The sequence below is a fragment of the Lagopus muta genome, chromosome 3, assembly GCF_023343835.1.
Source record: "Lagopus muta isolate bLagMut1 chromosome 3, bLagMut1 primary, whole genome shotgun sequence".
Classification (NCBI taxonomy): Eukaryota; Metazoa; Chordata; class Aves; order Galliformes; family Phasianidae; genus Lagopus; species Lagopus muta.
In genome coordinates, this window is record NC_064435.1 from 46,983,864 (window position 1) to 47,004,415 (window position 20,552).

At 39.6% G+C, this 20,552-nt stretch overlaps 1 protein-coding gene across 1 annotated transcript in view; it reads right to left on the reverse strand.

The window, feature by feature from the left end:
* Nucleotides 1-20,552, reverse strand: part of COLEC12 (collectin subfamily member 12) — a 93,558-nt gene that overhangs the window by 9,160 nt on the left and 63,846 nt on the right. The window contains exons 3-5 of the mRNA XM_048939586.1: nt 11,507-11,629; nt 4,055-4,153; nt 769-1,815 (exon numbers count right to left, since the gene is read on the reverse strand). Coding sequence (XP_048795543.1) covers nt 769-1,815; nt 4,055-4,153; nt 11,507-11,629 — 1,269 coding nt within the window. The remainder of the gene's footprint in view (nt 1-768; nt 1,816-4,054; nt 4,154-11,506; nt 11,630-20,552) is intronic.

Genomic DNA, 20,552 nt, shown 5'->3' on the forward strand with positions numbered 1-20,552 from the left:
TGATCATGGGTGATCAAATATTTTGCCTACATATGTTTTTTTCAACATCATTTAAATTCCTTCAGACATAAATTACTCAGCTACAGTAATTTAGACCTGTGTGAAATGAAAAAGCTTAAGGTTACTGACTTGTAATCTTGACTCTAATTCAGACTTAGTCTATTTGGAACATTTAGTTTTCACTTGTGATTAGAGTTTTAGGCCTGGCTGGTTCCATCAGGTTGGCAATATTCATGTTCTTTTCATTTGACTGGGAGAAACCTCCTAAACTTGATGCTATTTATTCCTGGAGAAAATAAAATATTCCAGGATTAAAAAATAAGCAAAGTAGGATGTATTCTGGCGAAATAACAACGAGCTTAAAGTAAAATCATAACTTGTTTTTCAGTTAGGGTGGACCTTTCTGGGAATAGTCCAACATATATTTTTTAGCCATTTCCTCCTTAGCTGGGATTGGTTTCTTGAGGTTCCACACCTTCACTAACTTATTTTAGCAACTAAATCAAAAGCAGATCCAGGCAGTCACTCGGAATAAAATCTGCTAAGTCAGAACCTTCTTTCATAACATCCCCATTCTAGGTATGTAACGAAGGCATTGGAAAATTAGTAAGGAAAATTCAAGCTACATTTACGTTTCTGAAGTTCAGGATTATATAATGGAAAACACCAGAACTGTGTACCAACGTGCATTAACTTAAACAGAAATAAAGTACTGCAAACAGGAATTCATCACAGTCCATTACGAGCTTCACTGGAGAACCTACATACCTTGTAGGATAGTGAAGTTCTTGATGAGCTGGCCGTGTTTGGAATCTACCAGCTTCATTTCTTCCATGATTACTGACAAATTGGCAACTTCAACATCTAACCTTGACCTCATCAAATCCTGTTGCATCTTGAGTGATGCAGAGTCTAAACGAATATTGGCTAGTGTGCTGTTCATAAAAATCAGCTCATCTGAATGTTTACTTAAGGTGTCTGTACAAGTTGTCCTGACCTCATTGAGATTGCTAGTCAATGTCCGTAGATGATGAGCAGTGTAGCTGATGTTGCTAATTATATTGACTATATCAGTCTCAAAGACCTGGAACCTCTCTTCCAATTGGCTGAATTTGGCAGAAGTTCTGTTTTCATATTCTTTATGCTGTTCCTGGAGATCCTTCAGATTTTGTTCATTGGCTTGGGCAATTGTGGTAATATTCTCCATTTGCCCACTGAAGGAACTGAGCTGATTGTTCATGTCTTCAAGTGTATCGTTATTAGCTTTTGCTAATGCTGAGTTGTTGGCAGCCAAAGTCTGTAAATTTTGTACTTTTTCCTTAAGCCAGTCAGTGTCCTTCCGGGCTTGAAGGACAACCTGCTGCAGGTTTTGAAAGTCATTCTTGATTCTTAGAATAGCCAAACTTGTATCTTCCATAGACTTCTGCAGGACACTGATAAGATTTCTTTGCTGTATTTGTGTCAAGTTTAAGTTGTTAAGGTTCATGATGACCACATTATGAGAATGCACTTGGTTTTGCAAATTTGTTTGGATATTACTTGTGTCTTGTTGAAGATTGTTTATATAGCCAGTATATGCCTGAAGAGTCTTATTGACACTGATGATCATGAAAGAGTTACTATCTAAGGCACTTCTCATTTGGCTCTGTCTATCATCTAGTACATTTCCAGATTCTTGGAGCTTCTCCAGTGTATCTTTGTTTCTGGTAGTTTTCTCTGCAATGTCATGAAGCTGCTGACGAAGAGCCAGAATGTCAGATCTGAAGCTAGACAGTTCAGTGTTAGTATTCAGGGCTTTCTGTCCAGCTTGGTCATCTGTTGTACAGACAAAAATATTAATGAAAGAATTTAAAATGCTTTTTAAAACAAACTATAAAAAATTACAGTATATTTTAGGTATGTTATGGCTGTCAAAATGTTTTGTCAATAGGATTTCTTCAATATCTTTTCCAGACAAGAGAAATTACTGAGCAAAATTTTGTCACTAGACAGAGTAGAAATACAAAAGATGAAAACTTTATATCTTGCTGAGGGGAAAAAAATGGTGTTTCTGTTGTCACAAATATGAAAGCCTGCCATTAGAAACTATGACGAATACACACTGCCAAGTAGTGCTTCTATTTTGAATGAAAACTGAATAGTAAAAAGTATTTAAAATACCAAAGAGGTAACAGAAAATTTATGCTTTGAAGCTACAGCTGGCTTTTGCTGAAAGTTCAGAAGTAGATTCTAACAGTTCATATTTTCTTCCTCCTGTCTCTGGCAGGTGGAATATCTTCACTGTGATTTAGTACAAATAGTTCTGTATTTTTAAATCTTGGGTTTAGTTTTAAAATGGTTATAATACCAATTTTAAAACAATTTGGGTAAAGACAAAAGCTTTGCCATCAGGTTATTGTAGACACGACAGGATACATTTCCTTTTTTCTCTTGAATGTACCACTGTTGCTCCTAATGACATTTCTTTTGCTTTTATTGTTTCCTCATGTTCTGACTTTCAGGAAAGCAAAATCATAACCATTAAGGTAACATCTCAGCTTTTGCTTGCACTGCTCTACAGTACACTCCCGGAACCTTGTTTGAGTGTAATTAAGCTTTTGAAGTTGCACAGTTCATCATTCAGGACAAAGAAAGTACAGAAATAAGCAGTCAACACTCACTTGGAGGGAATATTCCCTTTCTTGACCTCAATCACTTCCCTCTGCTAAACGCAGTCCATATATTTTTGTCCTATCAAAGTATAACTATGTGAATAATGTAGCCTGAAGTCCACCGATTCAGATGACTCCAAGAGGGGGTAGGATGGTTTTCATAAACTACAGTGCATATGGCTCTGTAAGGAGCTTTCTTCTGATGTGTTTGAATGAGTGGCAATGGTGAACAGCAAGAGAAAACTTCAGCCAGAAGTGTTTATGGAACATAAACACACACACTGCCCTGTAACATTTTAATTTCCTCCACGGCAGATCCACTTAAATTGGGACTGATGGTCTGAGCACCTCATTGGCCATCCATCAGTAGTATGTAAACATATGTGGACATGAACTAAATCAAAGGTGCTCCAAGCGGTGATCAATTTAATCAACATGAAAGATTGCATGTGCTTTCAGGTATAGCATTTATGCCTACATATGTATCAGCAAAAATACATGCCACTGAATTGTCCTACATTGTTGAAATAAACGCAGTGTGCAAATACTTCAGAATACAGCTTGGTTTTTAGCCGAAGAAGCTGTGAACATCAAGCTGCAAGCTAGTGAATTTCCCAAGCAATACAAATCTCAATATATTGTTTATGAAGTGAAACAAAACGTATTTCAAGAAGCACATGCATGTATACACATATTTATACTTAAATAAGAAGTATTTACATAAACTATAAATCTGTGAATCTGTAAGCTGATAATAAACAGCTTTGCTACCTTTCCAGACAAGGAAGAAAGGTAGAAATGTAAATAGAGTGAGTTGGGAATCCCTACCATGATTTTTTTCCATTTTCTTGATAATTAAGAACTGTGACTACGCTTGGGAGACCTGAGCTCACAATAACTTTATATTTTGTATTCTCTGAGATGATTAAGACACGTTTTATGGAAGTTCTCAACTTGCCTCAGACATGAGAGCCCTGAACTGCTGATTATTTTTGCATCCTTTATAATGGCCATCGGTTCTGAACTTTAAGTGTTACAATGGCATCAAGATGGTTAGGTGACAGATATTTACTTTATGTAGAATCTCTGCCTTTGTTGAAGAGCTTCTGCTATATTTTACATCTCTAACTCAGAAAAAGACTCCCGAGGACAACTTTTAAGTTCTTATTTAGGTATAGATACATTCAGAGTGACTTCAGTAGGAAGTGTAAATATTAAAGTATGCTTAAAATGTTGCCCCAGGTAAAGATAGCCTTAACAAGTGTTTTCCCAAGTACTTGAGAAATTGAAACAGAAGTATCTTGACATAGCCAGACAGTTTTCAGACAAAATTCTGGCCTGTATCTTCCAGGAGAATACTGAAAAGTCATGATAGAAAGGGGCTTTGGTTGCATGTAGATTACCTAATTTCTTCAGATCACTCTCCACCTCTGTGAGCTTTTCTGTGTATCTTCTATGGGATGTTTCCAGGCCACCCGTCACATTGTTCATTTTTTCAACAACTAGGGTAAAGAAAACAGCGTGTTATGGAAAGAAGAAAAAGTCAAATTATGAAGTGCAATAAACTACAAAACGAACCAAAAGAACACTACTAGCATCAAACTTAAAAAAGCATGAAATCTGGCCTGATGCCACTACACTTAGTTGTTGTGCTATGAAACAACAGCAGGATGAACTCCCATCTGCTGGTGGTGCCCAGCACACTTCCAGTGCTTCACTCTGCCAACAATTCCCACACATCTCTTTACTCAGAAGCAAACTCCCTTAAGAATAAAGAAATCCCTCTTTGTAAGTTTTCCTTATGAATCAAGTCCTTGTTTGCACAGAATCACAGAATTGTAGGGGTTGGAAGGGACCTCCAGAGATCATCGAGTCCAACCCCCCTGCCAAAGCAGGTTCCCTACAGCAGGTCGCACAGGTAGGCATCCAGGCAGGTCTTGAACATCTCCAGAGAAGGAGACTCCACCACCTCCCTGGGCAGCCTGTTCCAGTGCTCCGTCACCTCACTGTAAAGAAGTTCTTGCGCATGTTTGTGCAGAACTTCCTATGCTGCAGTTTCCAGCCATTTCCCCTTGTCCTGTCTCCACTCACCAATGAAAAGAGTCTGGCCTTGCCATTCTGCCCCCCACACCTTAGATATTTATAGACTTGTCTTCTCACATACTTCCATGCTACAAGCGCAGTGCTTTGTGGTAGACTGGTTGCTAAAAGCTCATACAGCTCATACATGTGAGAGAAGCCTTCCCTTTATTTCACATGCTCCACTGAGCCATTACTCCTTGAAGAGGCCATTTTTTTTTTCTTTTTTTCCCCTGAGCCTTTTAATCATTAACAAAATATCTCCTGGATACAAGCTCTGGTCTGCCATAGCAGTTTGAAGATGCATCTATTAAGCACTTCCAAAACCAATGTTTTTGAAATCAACATTTAAATGTGTTAATAACAGCATAAATCACTCAAAATGTTCTCAAAATTGTTCTGACTTGTTAAGATTGAAATGGTGGCCAGTCAGCAAGTGCAGCCTTATGGCTTCCTTTAATGTGTTTTTTATTTGGTAATGTCTGAGTCATTTTCTTGTCACCGAGACGATTTGATGATTTGATTGAGTTGACATGGCAATGGAAAAAGCAACAAATAAAGAGCCTGGGTAGGCTTCTAGTGACAGAAATCTGTACTTGAAGCAACCAGGGAAATGTTTGCAAGGCTGAGGAGCTGTCTTCAGCTTCCATGGCAAATCTACTTGAACATGCTTGGCATTCAAACAGCAACCATGGGCAGAAATTTTATTCTCATCACCTGACTATTTGGCCCTCAGGTTACACTGGGAGCAGAACAGATCTGCGTGAACCCTTGGAGAGGCTGCATGAGGCATTGCGCCAGTCCCCTATTCAGACAGGAGAAATAATGTTTCCCATGCCTTTAGGAAACCTAATTCTCTAGGCCTGTGCTGGGTTGAAGATACCAACCAATTCTTTCTGTCTGTGAGATTATCTGCAGCCACAAAGTAACCTCATAGAAGTTGTTGCTATGTAAAGAATTGTTTTTCACTAAGAGTGGAAATTTAAGCGATATTTTGCTATTCTGAGCAACCACAACCAGAACTTTGAAGTGCAGACCACCAAGTGCTCCTTCTTCATTTTGCCCTTGTTTTTCTGTTCATGGGTACAGATACACAGAAGTTTTAATGCTTTCAAAAAAATCAACAGACAAACAGCAGATCATCTCTGATGTAACTACACTGAGGTGAGTGGACTTGCAACAGAAGAAAAATCTCAAGATTTTCAAAATGACTGGACATCCCTTGATGAATAACCTTCCTACTCCCTTCTAACTGCTAACAGTGCAATAAAAAAGAGGCTCTACTGCGAGTGTAAAGATAGAGTCAGAGTGCAGATTTCAGTATTTGGGATGATGGCAGCTGGCCTGCTAAAAGCCATGCTACAATAATGACCGTGGCAACAAAATCGTATTTCTTTTTCAGGGGGACTATTACTCAGTACTGCTTGCTTTAGAAAGGATTTTCTCCCTAAGTATAACACTAATATTTCACAGGTTCTTCTGCCTGTGAAAGGTACCTGTTGTACACCATTTTTCTCAAATGAAGCCAAGCTGATCCTCTGTTAGTTCTCGCTGACTGTCTTCCAGGCTGGAGCCCAGCCCAGGTCCTTCTGTAACTTCTCACACTCCACTGATGCATGTATGCATCATACACAGCGAGCATGGGGACCCTACTTGGTATTTCTTTCTGGCCAGCACTAGGCAGCTCCTTGTTCATTCCACGATGCTTTGCTTTGTTTATGAATAGTCATCACGAAGGATACAGCTCACTCTATGCTCTTAAAAAAGACCTAGCAAAAGCATTTGGATTTAAAAAGCAGACTCAGTCCAAGTGCTTTTGCTGAACCTTTGCCTACCAATGTCACATTGTCTATGTTAAGTCAGATTCTGCATAATATTCACCTGCTTGCTCCAGTTATGCAGCACACTTGGAGTTGAAAAATGAATATATATTAACAATAATGAAAGGAAATATAGTTTATTCCTTTTGCAGTTTGACTGACAGTCAGTATTTCAGATCTAAAGTTTGTAAACCTCAGACTTTTTGCTGCTCTGTAGCAGCAAGAATGTTGACTGAATGAAATCTAACACTGGAAACTAATATCACAGTATTCCCCTGAAGAGCTTAAAGTAAATGAAAATAGTAGAATACTATCAATATGTAGTAGCCTGTACTGGCAGCTGGTGAGATTGGATGGAATTGCATATACAACAGCATATGGTATTTTTGTTACCAAACTCAAAAACAAACAAACAAAAAAAAAACCCAAAAAACCAAAACATCCATACCAAAAAGACTGAAGGTGGTTTGTAGCTGGTTTGTAGCTATGAATATTCTTTGTGTAGAACACTCCGAACATTCATTGAAGCGGCAATTTAATGAGAGGTCTTACTGGCATTATTGACAACTGGCTGTAGTATGTAGGGAAGACCGTGCCTACTCCATGCCTGAAAGATTGCAAATCACAGAATCACAGAATCATAGGAGCTGGAAGGGACCTCTGGAGATCATCCAGTCCAGCCCACAGCTAAAGCAGGTTCCCTCCAGAGGGTTGCACAGGAAAACATCCAGGCAAGGTTTGAGTATCTCCAGAGGAGACTCCACAACCTCTATGGACAGCTTGTTCCGGTGCTCTGTCACCCACAAAGCAAATGTTCAGATGGAATTTCCTGTGTTCCAGTTCATTCCCATTGCCCTTTGTTCTGTTGCTGGGCACCACTGAAAATAGCCTGGCCCCATCTCTGTGACTCCCACCCATTAGATATTTATAAGCAGTGATAAGATTCTCCCTCTGTCTTCTTCTCCCCAGGCTGAACAGCCCCAGGTCTCTCAGCCTTTCCTTATACCGGAGATGCTCCAGGCCCCTCATCATCTTTGTAGCCCTCTGCTGGACTCTCTCCAATAGTTCCCTGTCTTTCTTGAACTGAGGAGCCCAGAACTGGACACAATACTCCAGATGTGTCCCCAGCAGGACAGAGCAGAGGGGGAGGATCATTTCCCTTGACCGGCTGGCCACGATCTTGTTAATGTATCCCAGGATTCCATTGGCCTTCTTGGTCACAAGAGCACACTGCTGGTTCATGGTCAACCTGTTGCCCACCAGCACACCCAAGTCCTCCAGGTCTTGTTGAATGGCAGCACAGCCTTCTGGTGTGGCAGCCACTCTTCCTGGCTTGGTCATCATCACCAAACTTGCTGAGTATGCTCACTCCTAGGAAGTCTTCCTGTCCCCAGGAGCTTGTCTCCTACAGAAAGTAGCAGCATTTAGTTCTGTGGCGTAGCCCTGGATGAGGAGGGCTTAGCAAGAAGATGCTGGTTTAGGGAGGCTGGAAAGAGGATGCTGCTTTCAAATATACAATGTAGTGGTTTTGTCTATAAGATACTAAACTGTTGACGACTTACTCAGATTAACTGATGTCAAGTGCAGAATTAGTTTTATCAGGCATACCGTTTCCTTGGTTTTTGTTCTGCTTCCCCTCACAGGGTGTCAACACAGCAGTGCAAAGTGTGGATAAAGGCAGAAATGCTAAGGCTAAAAGGCAGACTGATCCTGATGTTCTTTTTGAAGGTCATTCTGCTGTTTCCAACAGTCTGCTGCTCTCAAAAAATGCAAAGTTTGTCTGTGCTTTGAGCTTCCATTTGGACAAGTTCATCTTAACTCTCAACTTGATGAGATATCTCTACACTGTGATCTTAAATTTCTGACAAGGTCACTGTGAAAAATTTATTAAAGGTCCTGCAGAAGAAGCCAAATGTTCAAGTAATTGTTGACCAGAACAGAGAAGAGTGTCTGTACCTGACCTACTCTGTGTTTCAGCCTCAGTCAAGTAGGAGAGAAAAAATGTACCCTCTCACCAGGGTGCATTGATCTTGAGTAACTGCAGGGAAAAGCTGGGAGACAGGAAAAGCAAGCAGGTGAAAGTCATGGTGGTCATTAGTCAAAAATATATAAAACAAGGACTGATCAGCACTGATAACTATCAAGAGTTCAAACTGAGAGCAAGAGCTTCCCTTAATGGAGAGAGTTGCAGAATGATCTTTCACCTTACATAGACTAACTTGGCACTGCCCAGTGCCAGAAGTTCTATAGCTTTGTATTTTTGCATTTTATTTAAGAAAGCATATTTTAAAATCACAGCTTGCTTTATTAATGTTTTTAAGCAGCTATTTCATATTTCTTCCAAAAGTGAACTAGTAGTAAACTCAGCTTGTTATTCCTCCACGACCTCAACATTTAATTCATGTTTTGGTTTCAGGTTTCTCCAACCTACTTTGTAATTTTTACCACCAATTTAGAGGCTTGTTCTGTATTGACTTTGCCTCCCATTGAGTTATTTTTTTGCCTGCCATATTTAATTCACTGATTAGTAGTTTTAATGTTTTAAATCACAAAGGATATCTAAATACTATGTAGGAAATGAAAGTTTTAAAAGTAGTTTTGGGCTTTATAAACATAAGCGTGGGAGGCAAATTTAATGGAAACTTAGCTAAGAGACTGAAAGAATCCCTGATGCCAGCAGAATTCCTTCTTTCAGTGTAACACTGCAATAAAAAAGACGAGCCAAACTCTGATGCAGAGGGGAGAGTTCAAGAGCTTTATAAAATTTTATTTTAAATTTTGTTTTTCCTTTAAGGCCTAATTCCTTCCTCACTAAGAAAAAATACTGCAGTAATTCCTTTGAATGTGTACCATCGACTGCGGCTTTGTTCAATTGCAAATTTTCCCTGCAAGTTAGCTATTTAGGCACTGTGGAGACAAAGCTCTTAAACTGCAGGGTACAAAGGGTGAAATTAATACTTGGCATATGGCTACTTACTTCTTGGAGTTACTGAGAAGATACCTGGGACCAAAAAGGACTTTTCTCTAAAGTCTTTCTCTTGGAATTCAGGCGGAGCCATCACCAAGATGTCTTAAAGACAGGGAAGATGTGCATTTTTTCCCCATTTCTGTGGGCAAGGAAATTCTTTTGTCCTTACCCTGGAGAAATATGGATGTGACAGAAAAGCTAGATCCAGCTCAGGCAGCAATGACTAGTCAGTGCAAGAAGCAGGTTTTAGAACTGACTATAGCAAAGAAGGGGCCTCAAGATGGGAGTGAAGCTTGGGAAAGAGACTGTGCTGGAGGCTCATAGAGAATGAAGCTGGAAAACTGTAGACTGAAATGAGGAAGAGGAATATCCCCAAAAGATATTCTGGACAGTTTCCTTATTGCTATTGCTTCCTGCACATATACAAGCAAATGTTTGCCAAAGCAAGATACAGAGCAGTGGTCTCTCCAACTTGACTCCTTTGGATGCCAAGTGAGGTCTGAATCTTCTGGTAAGCCCCAGAACTGACAACCATGTAATAAAAAGCTCTTGAGGAAAACTCCACTAAATCCCAGTCATTTAGTGTCTGGGTTATAGTCCAGAAAGATCACATCTTTACTCGCCATAAGCAGACATCTGCAAATTTATACATGCAAAAGGCCCAAGTTTCTCCTCCCCTAATCAGTATAACCAATCAATCTTTTCTTAACAGACCAAGAATCCTTCAAAGTCTTTTTTTCTCAGTATCTTACTTTCAGAAACCATTTACACATTCTGCAGGAGAACATCTGCGTAAGTATATATGTACTGCTTTTTTCCCCCCACATTTGCTTTTAATTTACCACATTCTGTCTGCTTTATAGTGAAAAAAGAATATCTCTATTTGGATAGAATACTCTTCCCATTCTCTCTTCTCCCTTCTTAAATTTTCTATCTAAAGCAAGCAGTTGTAGTTTTCTTCCTACTTAAAACTCTAGTGAATCCTCTCAAGTAAGTATTTATCCCTTTCTACTTCTACAATTTCCTTTTTTTTCAGTGGCAAATGACCAGAGGTGATGTCAGTTCTGCTACTAGCACAGCTGTTGGTGGCATAGGATGCACTGCATGCTAATCATGTGAAGATTTACTAGGCTTCTTGGAGGTTTATGAAGCTACAATTGAAAGCTGTGCTCAAATAGACTGTTTGAACCTTGCCTGTTTTTCTCCCCAGTATGCTGCAGTTTTCTACTATAATGCTCAGAATAATGTTATTCATTTTCATTATCTTAGTAGAACCTCACATCCCACTTATTTCATGCATAGCTATGAAGACATTCACATTGACTCAATCATAACAATATCTAAATGGCTACAATTAATTAGTATCCATTAGGTATGGAAATTTTAAGCTGTGCTTTCTAATACACCCTCGTGTGGATTTGCAAAAATGAAATTTCCTACATTACTGGGTTGCCCAACTGCCAGAATCTTTGAAAGCTTCTAAGCATCTCTGTTCATTGTAGATAACTCAATAAACTAGCACCTCCTACTTTAATCTTTCTTCCATGTATTTCAAAGTAATATTGATTCCACACTTTTTTTCCTGTGAAAAATATTATAATTATCTTAGTAAGATTATTCCTGTCTCTCCCATCAAGAAAGACATTTATTTTGGAAGGGTGCTGATATACAAAAGGGCTCAATGAAATCAAGGCTTAACATACTGCAGAGCTTTGAGTCTTTCAGTTAGTACCCTTTCATAGCAGAAGAAAAACCAGTTTGTTTTAACTTTTTCATCTTTTACAATTTCTAATCTAATTTCAAAACATCATAATTGCTTGAAAGTGAAACCCCAAGACTGAGCTTTTGCTGCTATATATGTACCACAAACAACACTGACAAAAGTATTCATATTCAAGGTGAAAACGTGATCAACTGTCTATGTGATACACAGAAACCTCCTTGGATGCTTGACTGAAAGAGAAATGCTGCACTTGATGCATACTTACCTTTGTATCCCAGAATGGCTACGGTAATTGTTAACAGGGCACATAAAATGTATAACAAGATGATGGAAAACTTCAGCGCCCAGTTATTTTTACACTTGGTACATTGAGTCCCCTCCTGAATACCTGCAAAAGAAAAGACGAATAATTTTAAAACAACAGCAAAAGACACATTGCTGGTTTCATCTCCGTATTTTTTTTCTTCCATGTTCCAACAAACAAAATATTTACGTTATCAGATGAGAAATGGGTGCCTCTCTGCCTATTCTGCCAGGATAACCTCCATTGTGGAAGTTCCATTGTGGTTAAAGCATCAGCTTATTGATACAGCCACTTTGGGGTTTTAGGCTGTGCAAGAGAAGGAGGTTCTGCTTCACTGGAAAAACTGGGGCTTTCCTGGGAGATAGGATCATTTTCTGACTCTGCTACCAAGTCTGTGGTGAGCTTTGGAAGCCAAATATTTATCACTATATCCTCTGTCAGGATGCTGCCATAGCAGTTCTTTCTCAGCGTTCAGGCAACCTACAGAGACAACAGTAAATACTCTGGAAGGAAGAAGAGACAGAAATAAAAAAATAACATTGTGAAAGCATGGTAAGAGTAAAGGATCTGCCTTACAAACACTACTGCAAATGCAGACTGTGTGAAAGCTTTCTTTCCATAATGAGAGAGAGATTTTTTAATTTTTGATTTGGAGTGCACCATTTTCAAACAGAACAAGGACTGCAGTGCTAGTAAAGCCAGTGGCAGATACATACCAGCAGAGAAATGATGCTGAATTTTCCCTTGTAGACATGTTTAAAATAAAGGGCCACAAAAACAGAAAACAAACCCTTATTATTTTAAATTCAAGCTTTTTTTTTTTTTTTTTTCCAGAATGTTTTAGTATCTTTGAGTCTCTCTCTTTTTTTGGTGTGCTCCTCAGGAACAGCTTGAAGGTTTGGGGAGCATTGACTAAGATACAAAGAAATTCAGGAGAAACGTGATCATGTAAAAATATGCAAACTGGGCCACTGCACTGAACTGAATGAACTGGATTTATCCCTCCTTCCAATGTGCATTAGTAGGTCAGGATAAACGCAGCTTTCAGAGTCTGACAAAATATGCATTTCTTTGATATTTTACTGTATTTGTGTACTATTAGGGGAGTCCCACAGGAAAGCTTTAAGCTCTAATAAATTCTATGTACCAGATTACTTAACTAATCAAGATTTGTTCTGTAGCTCTTTATGAACAACTTATATTTCCCCTGAGGCCTAGCCCACAGCTGATCTTACTTTTCCCAACTCATGACCTTCTGTAGAGTCGTTTTTCGCTTTTATTTTATAAGAGAAAAACACAGGCCTCTTCCCCTGGGGTCACCAAGGCCTGGTGACCGATGCAGCATGTTAAGTCAACTGTATTTCTCTTTCCAAGAACTGCAGTCTAGTGACTTCCTCAGGCCCATTGTAAGAGAAGGAGGGATTACCAAACTGGAGCAACTCAGGAAGAGGATTTATACGAAGTTTACAGCTAGCACATACACTAGCCATGCACAAGACAGAAATGTGTATCTCATAGGTCAACAGAACAACCTTCTTTCCACATTATCTCATGTTTCCCAGTCTTTTCAGCTAGGATGCCACATTCTATTATTACATGATGCATATAATGCCATTGGTTTGGGATACCTTATGTTTAGCATGAGATCAGTTGTGAATAACCAGTTCTTTTTTTCAGGAACAGCAGAAAAAAACGATTTGTAAGTGTAAGCCCTGGAAGTGAAAGGAAAGGAGCTGGTACAGAGTTGGGCATCTGAAGAGCCCATTTAGTGGTGCTTGGACTTGGAAGACTGGTAATACCTGCACCACAAAAGAAAAAAAGTGAAGAGTCCATAATCTGGTTGCCACATTTGGTTATAGACCTTGGTGTGAGGGTTGGTTTTCTTTTTCTGCTTGATAGCTGCAAGGGATTTACAAGTGGGAAAGTTCTGCTTGCTGAAAAAGCTGAAGGAAGAGAGCAATTTTGTAAAGTTTTGTAGTATTTACTTGGAGACTTAAGGTATTTCACAGTGGAAGCTCATGGTGTCTGGAGCACCATTTCGCTGCTGTTAACTAGTATTAATGGGCTCACTGAGGGCTCTGTGCTGTGTGTTTAACATAAGGTTCCTCCTCAGAAGCATTTAAAACTTAGATTCCAGAACTCTAAGACTCTGAACATTTCACATGTCAAAAAAACACTGGAGGCCTGGGGCACACAGCACATCACATTTACCTTCTATGCTGAACAGACAACAGAAATCTTGCTCCCTACTATTTTAATGTTAATGGAAGCAGAATCAAATCCATGACTGGGAAGACTGACAGACTGTGGAGGTACAAAGCCTAGAGAAAGGTAAGAAATATAAACAAAACATTTGACAGTTTGACTGCACATAGAAAAGTATCACTTGATTGCAGTCTCATATTAAGATTACTCATTTTATAACATGAGCTGCTTTCTGTCACTGTATTCCAACTTCCTGGGTAGTGTAATGAGCTGAAATGCTGCTGATGTCATTGGAAGTACTGCAGTCCAGCATCATGTATCATGTATGCTCCAATACATCACAAAGATCTTGTTTCATTTGTCTTAGTCCTCTCTACCGCTGGTTCAATAAAACAGCACTTTGGCTTTAAGAACTTTTACTTTCAGCATATTTCAAACAGACATCAGAACACCCGAACAAAAGCCAGAGCTTTCCATCCCTCAACAATCCGGCACTGCTGGTATCAGTAACATAAACACGGTGTAATAATGTGATCATACAGATGAGAGCGAGTCCATTAACTAATCTGGGCTGGAGCTGTGCATGCCTGCCAGTGATTCCCCCCACAGCCTCATTGAGCGTGCTGCAGGTCCAGGATGCAGTGAAACACCAGAGAGATCTAACAGACTCTGCTGTTCTTCTTTCACTAGAGATGGGCACAGTAAAGTCTTTCAGAATCATTAAATGTGCTCTTTATTGCAAATACATAGCCCTTAACTCTGCTAGCACCGGCTGGATTCCCAGCCTACTAAGCATATAAAAATTACTCAAGATAGAGGTGCTTTGAAGGAAAGGTGGAAGACCATTTTGATGTCTTTTTGTGCAGTCCTACAATAGTGGCAATGAGCAAAGGTAAAAGCCAGGAATACAGCCCTCTCCATATAGTGATGAATTATTATGCAATCAGGACTGCATAACCCCTCCAAGCAAAGAATCTGGCTTCAACTTTCCCTGTTGTTCTTCCCTGCTCCCTGTTTTAGGACCAGTCCCAAAGACTGTTTTGATAGAGGAGAAACATTTAGTCAGTGCTCTAGGGACACTCCTTCTTATTGAAAGGTTGGTCTGAAAAACATGATAGCCAAAGTAGTAGGCAAGAAAAGATGGGAGATGATTTCAAATGCTCGCTGTGATTACACAAAACCCATCAAGTTGGCATAAAATTACACAGGCTTATCACAAAAGCACAAAATCAGGTCTTGAAGGAATCCATGCCTGGGCTTTAACTTCAACAAAACTTCTACTTCCAAGAATTGATCACACTTCTACTCACATGATTGCCTGCTTTCATGACTCACACAGTTTACATCTCATCCAGAAAGCCATATAGTAAAATGTACAGAGAAAGACCCTACATGTCCATTCCATTGCTAGAACATATGTAAAACCTGCAAAGCTGGGTTCTTGGCTCCAGTCTGTTCTTGGTTTGGTGTTGTTCCTCCTAGTGTAGCATACTCCTCTGTGTCCTGTACACATGGTTTTAATGCTGGTCTGCTCCCAGACATTTGTCACTAACTTCAAAAACCAGGGAGCCAAGGTCACTTCCGCACGATGTGCATTTCTCACCGTGGATTTGATCAACGTTTAATAAATATCAGATGGGACATGATGTGCCTCATTTTGTTGGACACATGCTTTTTTCCATTCCCTTTCCCAACTTATTTTAATAAGAGCTCTGGTTTTTCTATCTCCCTGTTGGGAAGACATCTGGCCAAACAGACAGCGACCCAGTACAAAGAGATCCTGCTGGCTTACTTACTTCGGGGACTCCCTTCTCTGCAAACCAAGATGGTCACAAAAAAATATGCAAGTGAGACATCCCCCTGTTACCAGGCTTTGTAGTATTTGTTTTTATAGCATCGCATTCCAGCGGCTGAAGACTTTGTTCTCATGCAGGGGGTAGACATCTGCAGATGCCTTTTGTGCTCCAGATAAGCAGAGGTTTTGCTGGGGGAGGGGTTGCTTTTTTTTTTGTTCTGTGCTTTTTAATGGGAGACTAAGTATCTTTGCTCTTTGACACAAAGCAGCTACCTTACAAAATGCTTAACTTCTCAACTGTATTGCATGTCAGGAGCATGTCTTTTAACACTTGAGGATGATATGCACACATATTTTCTTGCTGAATAATTCTTTTAGAAGTATTTTCCTCCGTGTCCTTTTCCTGGCTCCTGCTGCAGGATCTTAGGTGGCCCCACCGTATTTCTGCTAACACATCAATTTTGACCAAGATGCAAGGTTCCCTTTGTAACCCCGATAAAAATGGTGCTGATAAGACAACTGAAGAAGTGGAGTACAGGAAACAAAAATACGTACATTAGTTAGGAGGGGTTCTCCCCAGTGTGATTCAATGTGAAGAGATAACATCCCTTCCAGTTCGGAAGGAAGAAGACAAGTCTGGTTTGCATCCTTCAAGTGATAAATTTTTCCAGGATAATGTTTTTGAAACTGACGAGTAGCAGATCTAATAGCTATATTTAAGGGGCCTGAATAAACTACTGAGATCATACAACATGTAGGTAGGAATCAAATCCTGAGAGGTATTTAACCACAAAGTGGGTGCCGAGATCACCAGCAAAAGGAGCAAAAGGAGGCAATCCCATGAGGAACCTATATCTGGATAAAGCCCATTAAAAAAAACCAAAAACATCTGTAAGCACTGAAATGTACACATCCAAGTGCAAAATGTATGTATGCATATTTATGTGTATATATATATATATAAAATTAGCATTATTAGGCATTAGGAAAGTAAACCTATCTTACAGGACCATGATGATTTTCAAATTTGGGCATATATGAGTGAACACATACACATACAATATGCATGTGCTCATGTAAAAACAGAGATGTGTGTACATGTTTTTTAGAAAGAAGCACTTGTACCAACACAAAAATCAGAATACTGTATTAGCACAGTGAAATCAAAACAGACACATCGTTGCAAAAAATACACCTCACACAGCTCTGTGATTACTGGATTTAGCCAGCCACAAAACTCAGACTGGAGCTTTTCTATTTTTTTCCATGTGGTTTTGCAGGTTATTAACCTACCCCTCACGGAAACAATTCCTGTGATCCTCCATGAATGGTTTAGCTGCAGTCAGCAAAACTGATGACTTGATGGCTCTGTATGACCTCAGAAAGCAATCATTCCTTATAATGGTTACAAATGGCAAAAAAACAGAGTGGTTCATGCTCAGCCGTGACTGGGGCCATGGGTACCTGCCTTTCTTCTGCATCCACACGCTTGGCAATGGCAATGGTCCCGCTAGGTCAAGGGATGCAGTGCCAGCTTTTGGGTGGGTAGGTAGGAGCAGCCTGCCTTAACTCCACGCTCAGATTTTTGCTGTGCCATTGCTAAGAATACTCAGCACAAACATACTGTCATTTGTTCTGGAGTTCACTAGTTCTGCTCCCAATTTTTTTTTTAAATGTAAGCTTTGTTTATTTTGGAAAGGTTTCTTGCTATTTACAAGGAAGGAATCAAAGCAACTAAACCAGAAATCTAAGCAGTGGTTTATGTACTTACCTTGCTTGTGCCAGCTTTCCTGCACCAGGTGGAAAATCATGAAACATGGCAGCAAGGCACTCGAAATTTCATGTAAACACCACAAGACACAGTGCCTCTTTCTTCATAAATTAATAAATAAACAGACCAACCCCAAACCACTCTGTCCTCACAGGTTTCTGCAGGGTCCTGCACAACCTGATCACCCCACCACACAGCTGACAACTTGTCTGAATGACCTCTGGAGAGGAAAAAAGCACAGCCCAAAGCCAGCTCTCTGTATGGGAACTTAGGCATCGAAAGAGCTGCACACTTTCTTTTTCACCCGGATGCTCCTTTCTTGCAGCTATATAGTGATGAGTGATGTTCAGCTTGCCTTTTAAGAGGACAGCGTATTAGACTCTTAAAAAAAAAGTCTTTCTCTAAGGCTGAAGTCAGAATAAAATAGAAGAATCCATCATTGACAGGGTTTTCATAATCCTGCCCCTTAAAAGCCATCATCACTTTTGGGAGGGTGCTGCTTGGGCTGGAGCCAGCAGGGTTCACCATATCCCTTGTCCCTTGAAGCTGGAGGCAGACACGAGGAGGCATTTTGTCCAAAATACCCAGCATATTTCGCTGTAAATGGGGGGATTTCTTCTCTTGGGCACCTCAGAAAAACCTCACCAATGATAATATGCAGATTGCAGCCTGAAATTCTTCAGACAGGAGAGGAAAAGTTTCCTCTATGAGACTGATTCTGTTAGTGGCAGCGTCTGCTTCCCGTAAATTCATAATTCCACATCTGACATAATGAAGAGTCTCAGAGGGCCAACGCTATTATCTCTGGAAAGCTTTCAGCCTACGAAATACTATATTCTATGTAATGTACACAAAGCCTTTCATTACAGGAGGGAAGAACCCTCATTTTCAGCTCGACCATCATCTCTCACTTATTTATATAACCCAGCCAGCATTTTCTCTCTGGCTTTGTTCTTCTTCACAGCAGACCAGAGATTCACAATGAATCGTCAAAAATCCTAATTATACACTTCAACAACCATCACCATTTAATTACATACTGTTACCAAACAATGTCCTACTGTGATTAAACATCAAATATCTTAATTGAAAGGATACAAAAAGCCCAGCCACAACAGAGGATGAGCAAAGACTGCTGAGTATCTGAACTGTATGTTATGAAAATACTATGAACAGAACTGAAGAACTAGTATAGTTGCATTTAACAAAAATCACAGATTTGCAGTAGTTTAAGGTCCAGCCATAGCAAAGTTGTATAAGGGTATCACACTACTAGAGGGTCCAACATCCCATAGGCTATTAGATTTAAAGACACGTCTAGAGCTTAACTCAAACCAGAACAAAAAAACAGTAAGTGCTGCTGCTTTCAAAATACTGTCTGGAACTAGAGAGATGTGTCTGCCCTCAGTTACTGAAACTCAAAAGGGGATCACTCTGTGCATGTCTCTGGAACTAAACCCCAAAATCCAATTAAACAGTTCAGAAGATGACAGAAAAACTAGAACCAGTTAAAAGAAGATAAAAATCATGTATGAATTAAAGACCTGTTCATTGACAGGCAAAACAGTCACAATACATCACAGAAAAAAACCTTTCTCCAATCATAGCCCAAGCAGGACAATTTTAGATTAACTCACAAGATGTACAGCCAGATCTACAGGGAGATCAAAGCCAGATCTTTGGTTTGTGCAACAGCATCTGAAGAAAATCTGAGGATACTTCATTCAATGAGTTAATTAAAACTAGACTGAACAAAGCCATAGCAAAGTCACAGAAGAGATCTGTCCTTGAGACCTAAGGCATTTAGCCAGATGATAAAGTAATGCCACTTCTGCCTACGTCTGGTCCCTCTGTTCCTAAGTAAGCAAGCTGCTTTGTGAAATGTAGCTCCTAATTAAGATGGTATTATTTGATGATTAATGCACATATTCAGCTTTAATTCAGTTTACATTATGCTAGAAGGAGGAAAAAGGTAACAGGCTATGTATATATTTTCCCTAATATCCTCTATTTTTATAATGCAGTATTTAGGTGTTAGTGGCCTGAGTGATGCTACATTAACTGGTAAGTAAAAAAAAAATAACAACTCTGTGATTTGAGGCTGTTAAGATGCAGTTCTTTAAGAGGGCAACATGGTCTCAGTTGAGGCTGCAAATGTGGTTTGTCCTGATGCTGCCAGCCCTGACACCTGTACTGCAGAAGGACTTGCTGGGGAAATGGTGAGCTCAGCCAGGGGACAGGTGTAAAACCCATTCTCTTTGCAGGGAGCTTCCACAACTGGTTTTATTAACTTCCTTCTGCAACTTTTAACATCATTTTGAGGACAATGCTAAAATGTGATAGGTTGGATCACTTCTTTACAGACCGAAGAAGAGCTTCGCTGATGCTGCCATATATACTACTCCAGCTTTCTGCTAAAATTAAGCTTGTTATGTGCTGGCACAAGTCAAATGGGAATACACATCTGTTCTATGGAAGTGTCTGAGTGTGCACACTTGCACATGTGCATTTCTAATGCTGTTGTAGCAGGCTGTTCACTTAAGTGCATTATAAAATTCCACGTCTCCGTAAAGTGTGCTTTCAAATTCTTGCAAGAAATATGAATCTAAACCAATTTTCACTGGATTGGAGGAAGCCCACTGAATGCCCTTCTCATTCATCATGCTTGTTTTTTTTTTTTTTTTCCTCATCTCCACTACCTAGTGGGGCAGTACAAAAAAGTTTCAAATTATATTTGATGCCAAAAAAGTATTTCTCTTTTTCCCTTATGGAAAAATACAGAGTGCTACTTTCGATGAAGTTTTCGGGATGGAAAAATAATTACCTGTGTGCTATGAACAAGTATTTCCAACTTAACGTGGGAAAGCAAAAGTTTGAGAAAGTTACAAAGACTGTGATTAGTTATCATTAAAATTCAGAATCCAGTATCCAGCTGGAATGTTGTGGCGAACAACCGACATCAAGAGAGCTTAAGAAAGTTAATAAAGATTTGATGCCTCAAGTTAAGATGCAGACCTCGATCCACCTTTTGTTGGGCCTAGCAGTAGGCTTCTTTTGCTTTCATTAGGAAGCATCCTCTATTACAAGAAATGCCTCTTTCCAGCTGAAAAGTCTGTTTGAGGAAATTTAGAAGACTTATTTTCAGATGAAAAAAGGAGGTGAAGGTGTTTCTATCACTGCTGGATTTTTGTATTTGGAATTTGATCAAGTGATTGGATTGGGTCTTGATGAGAAGC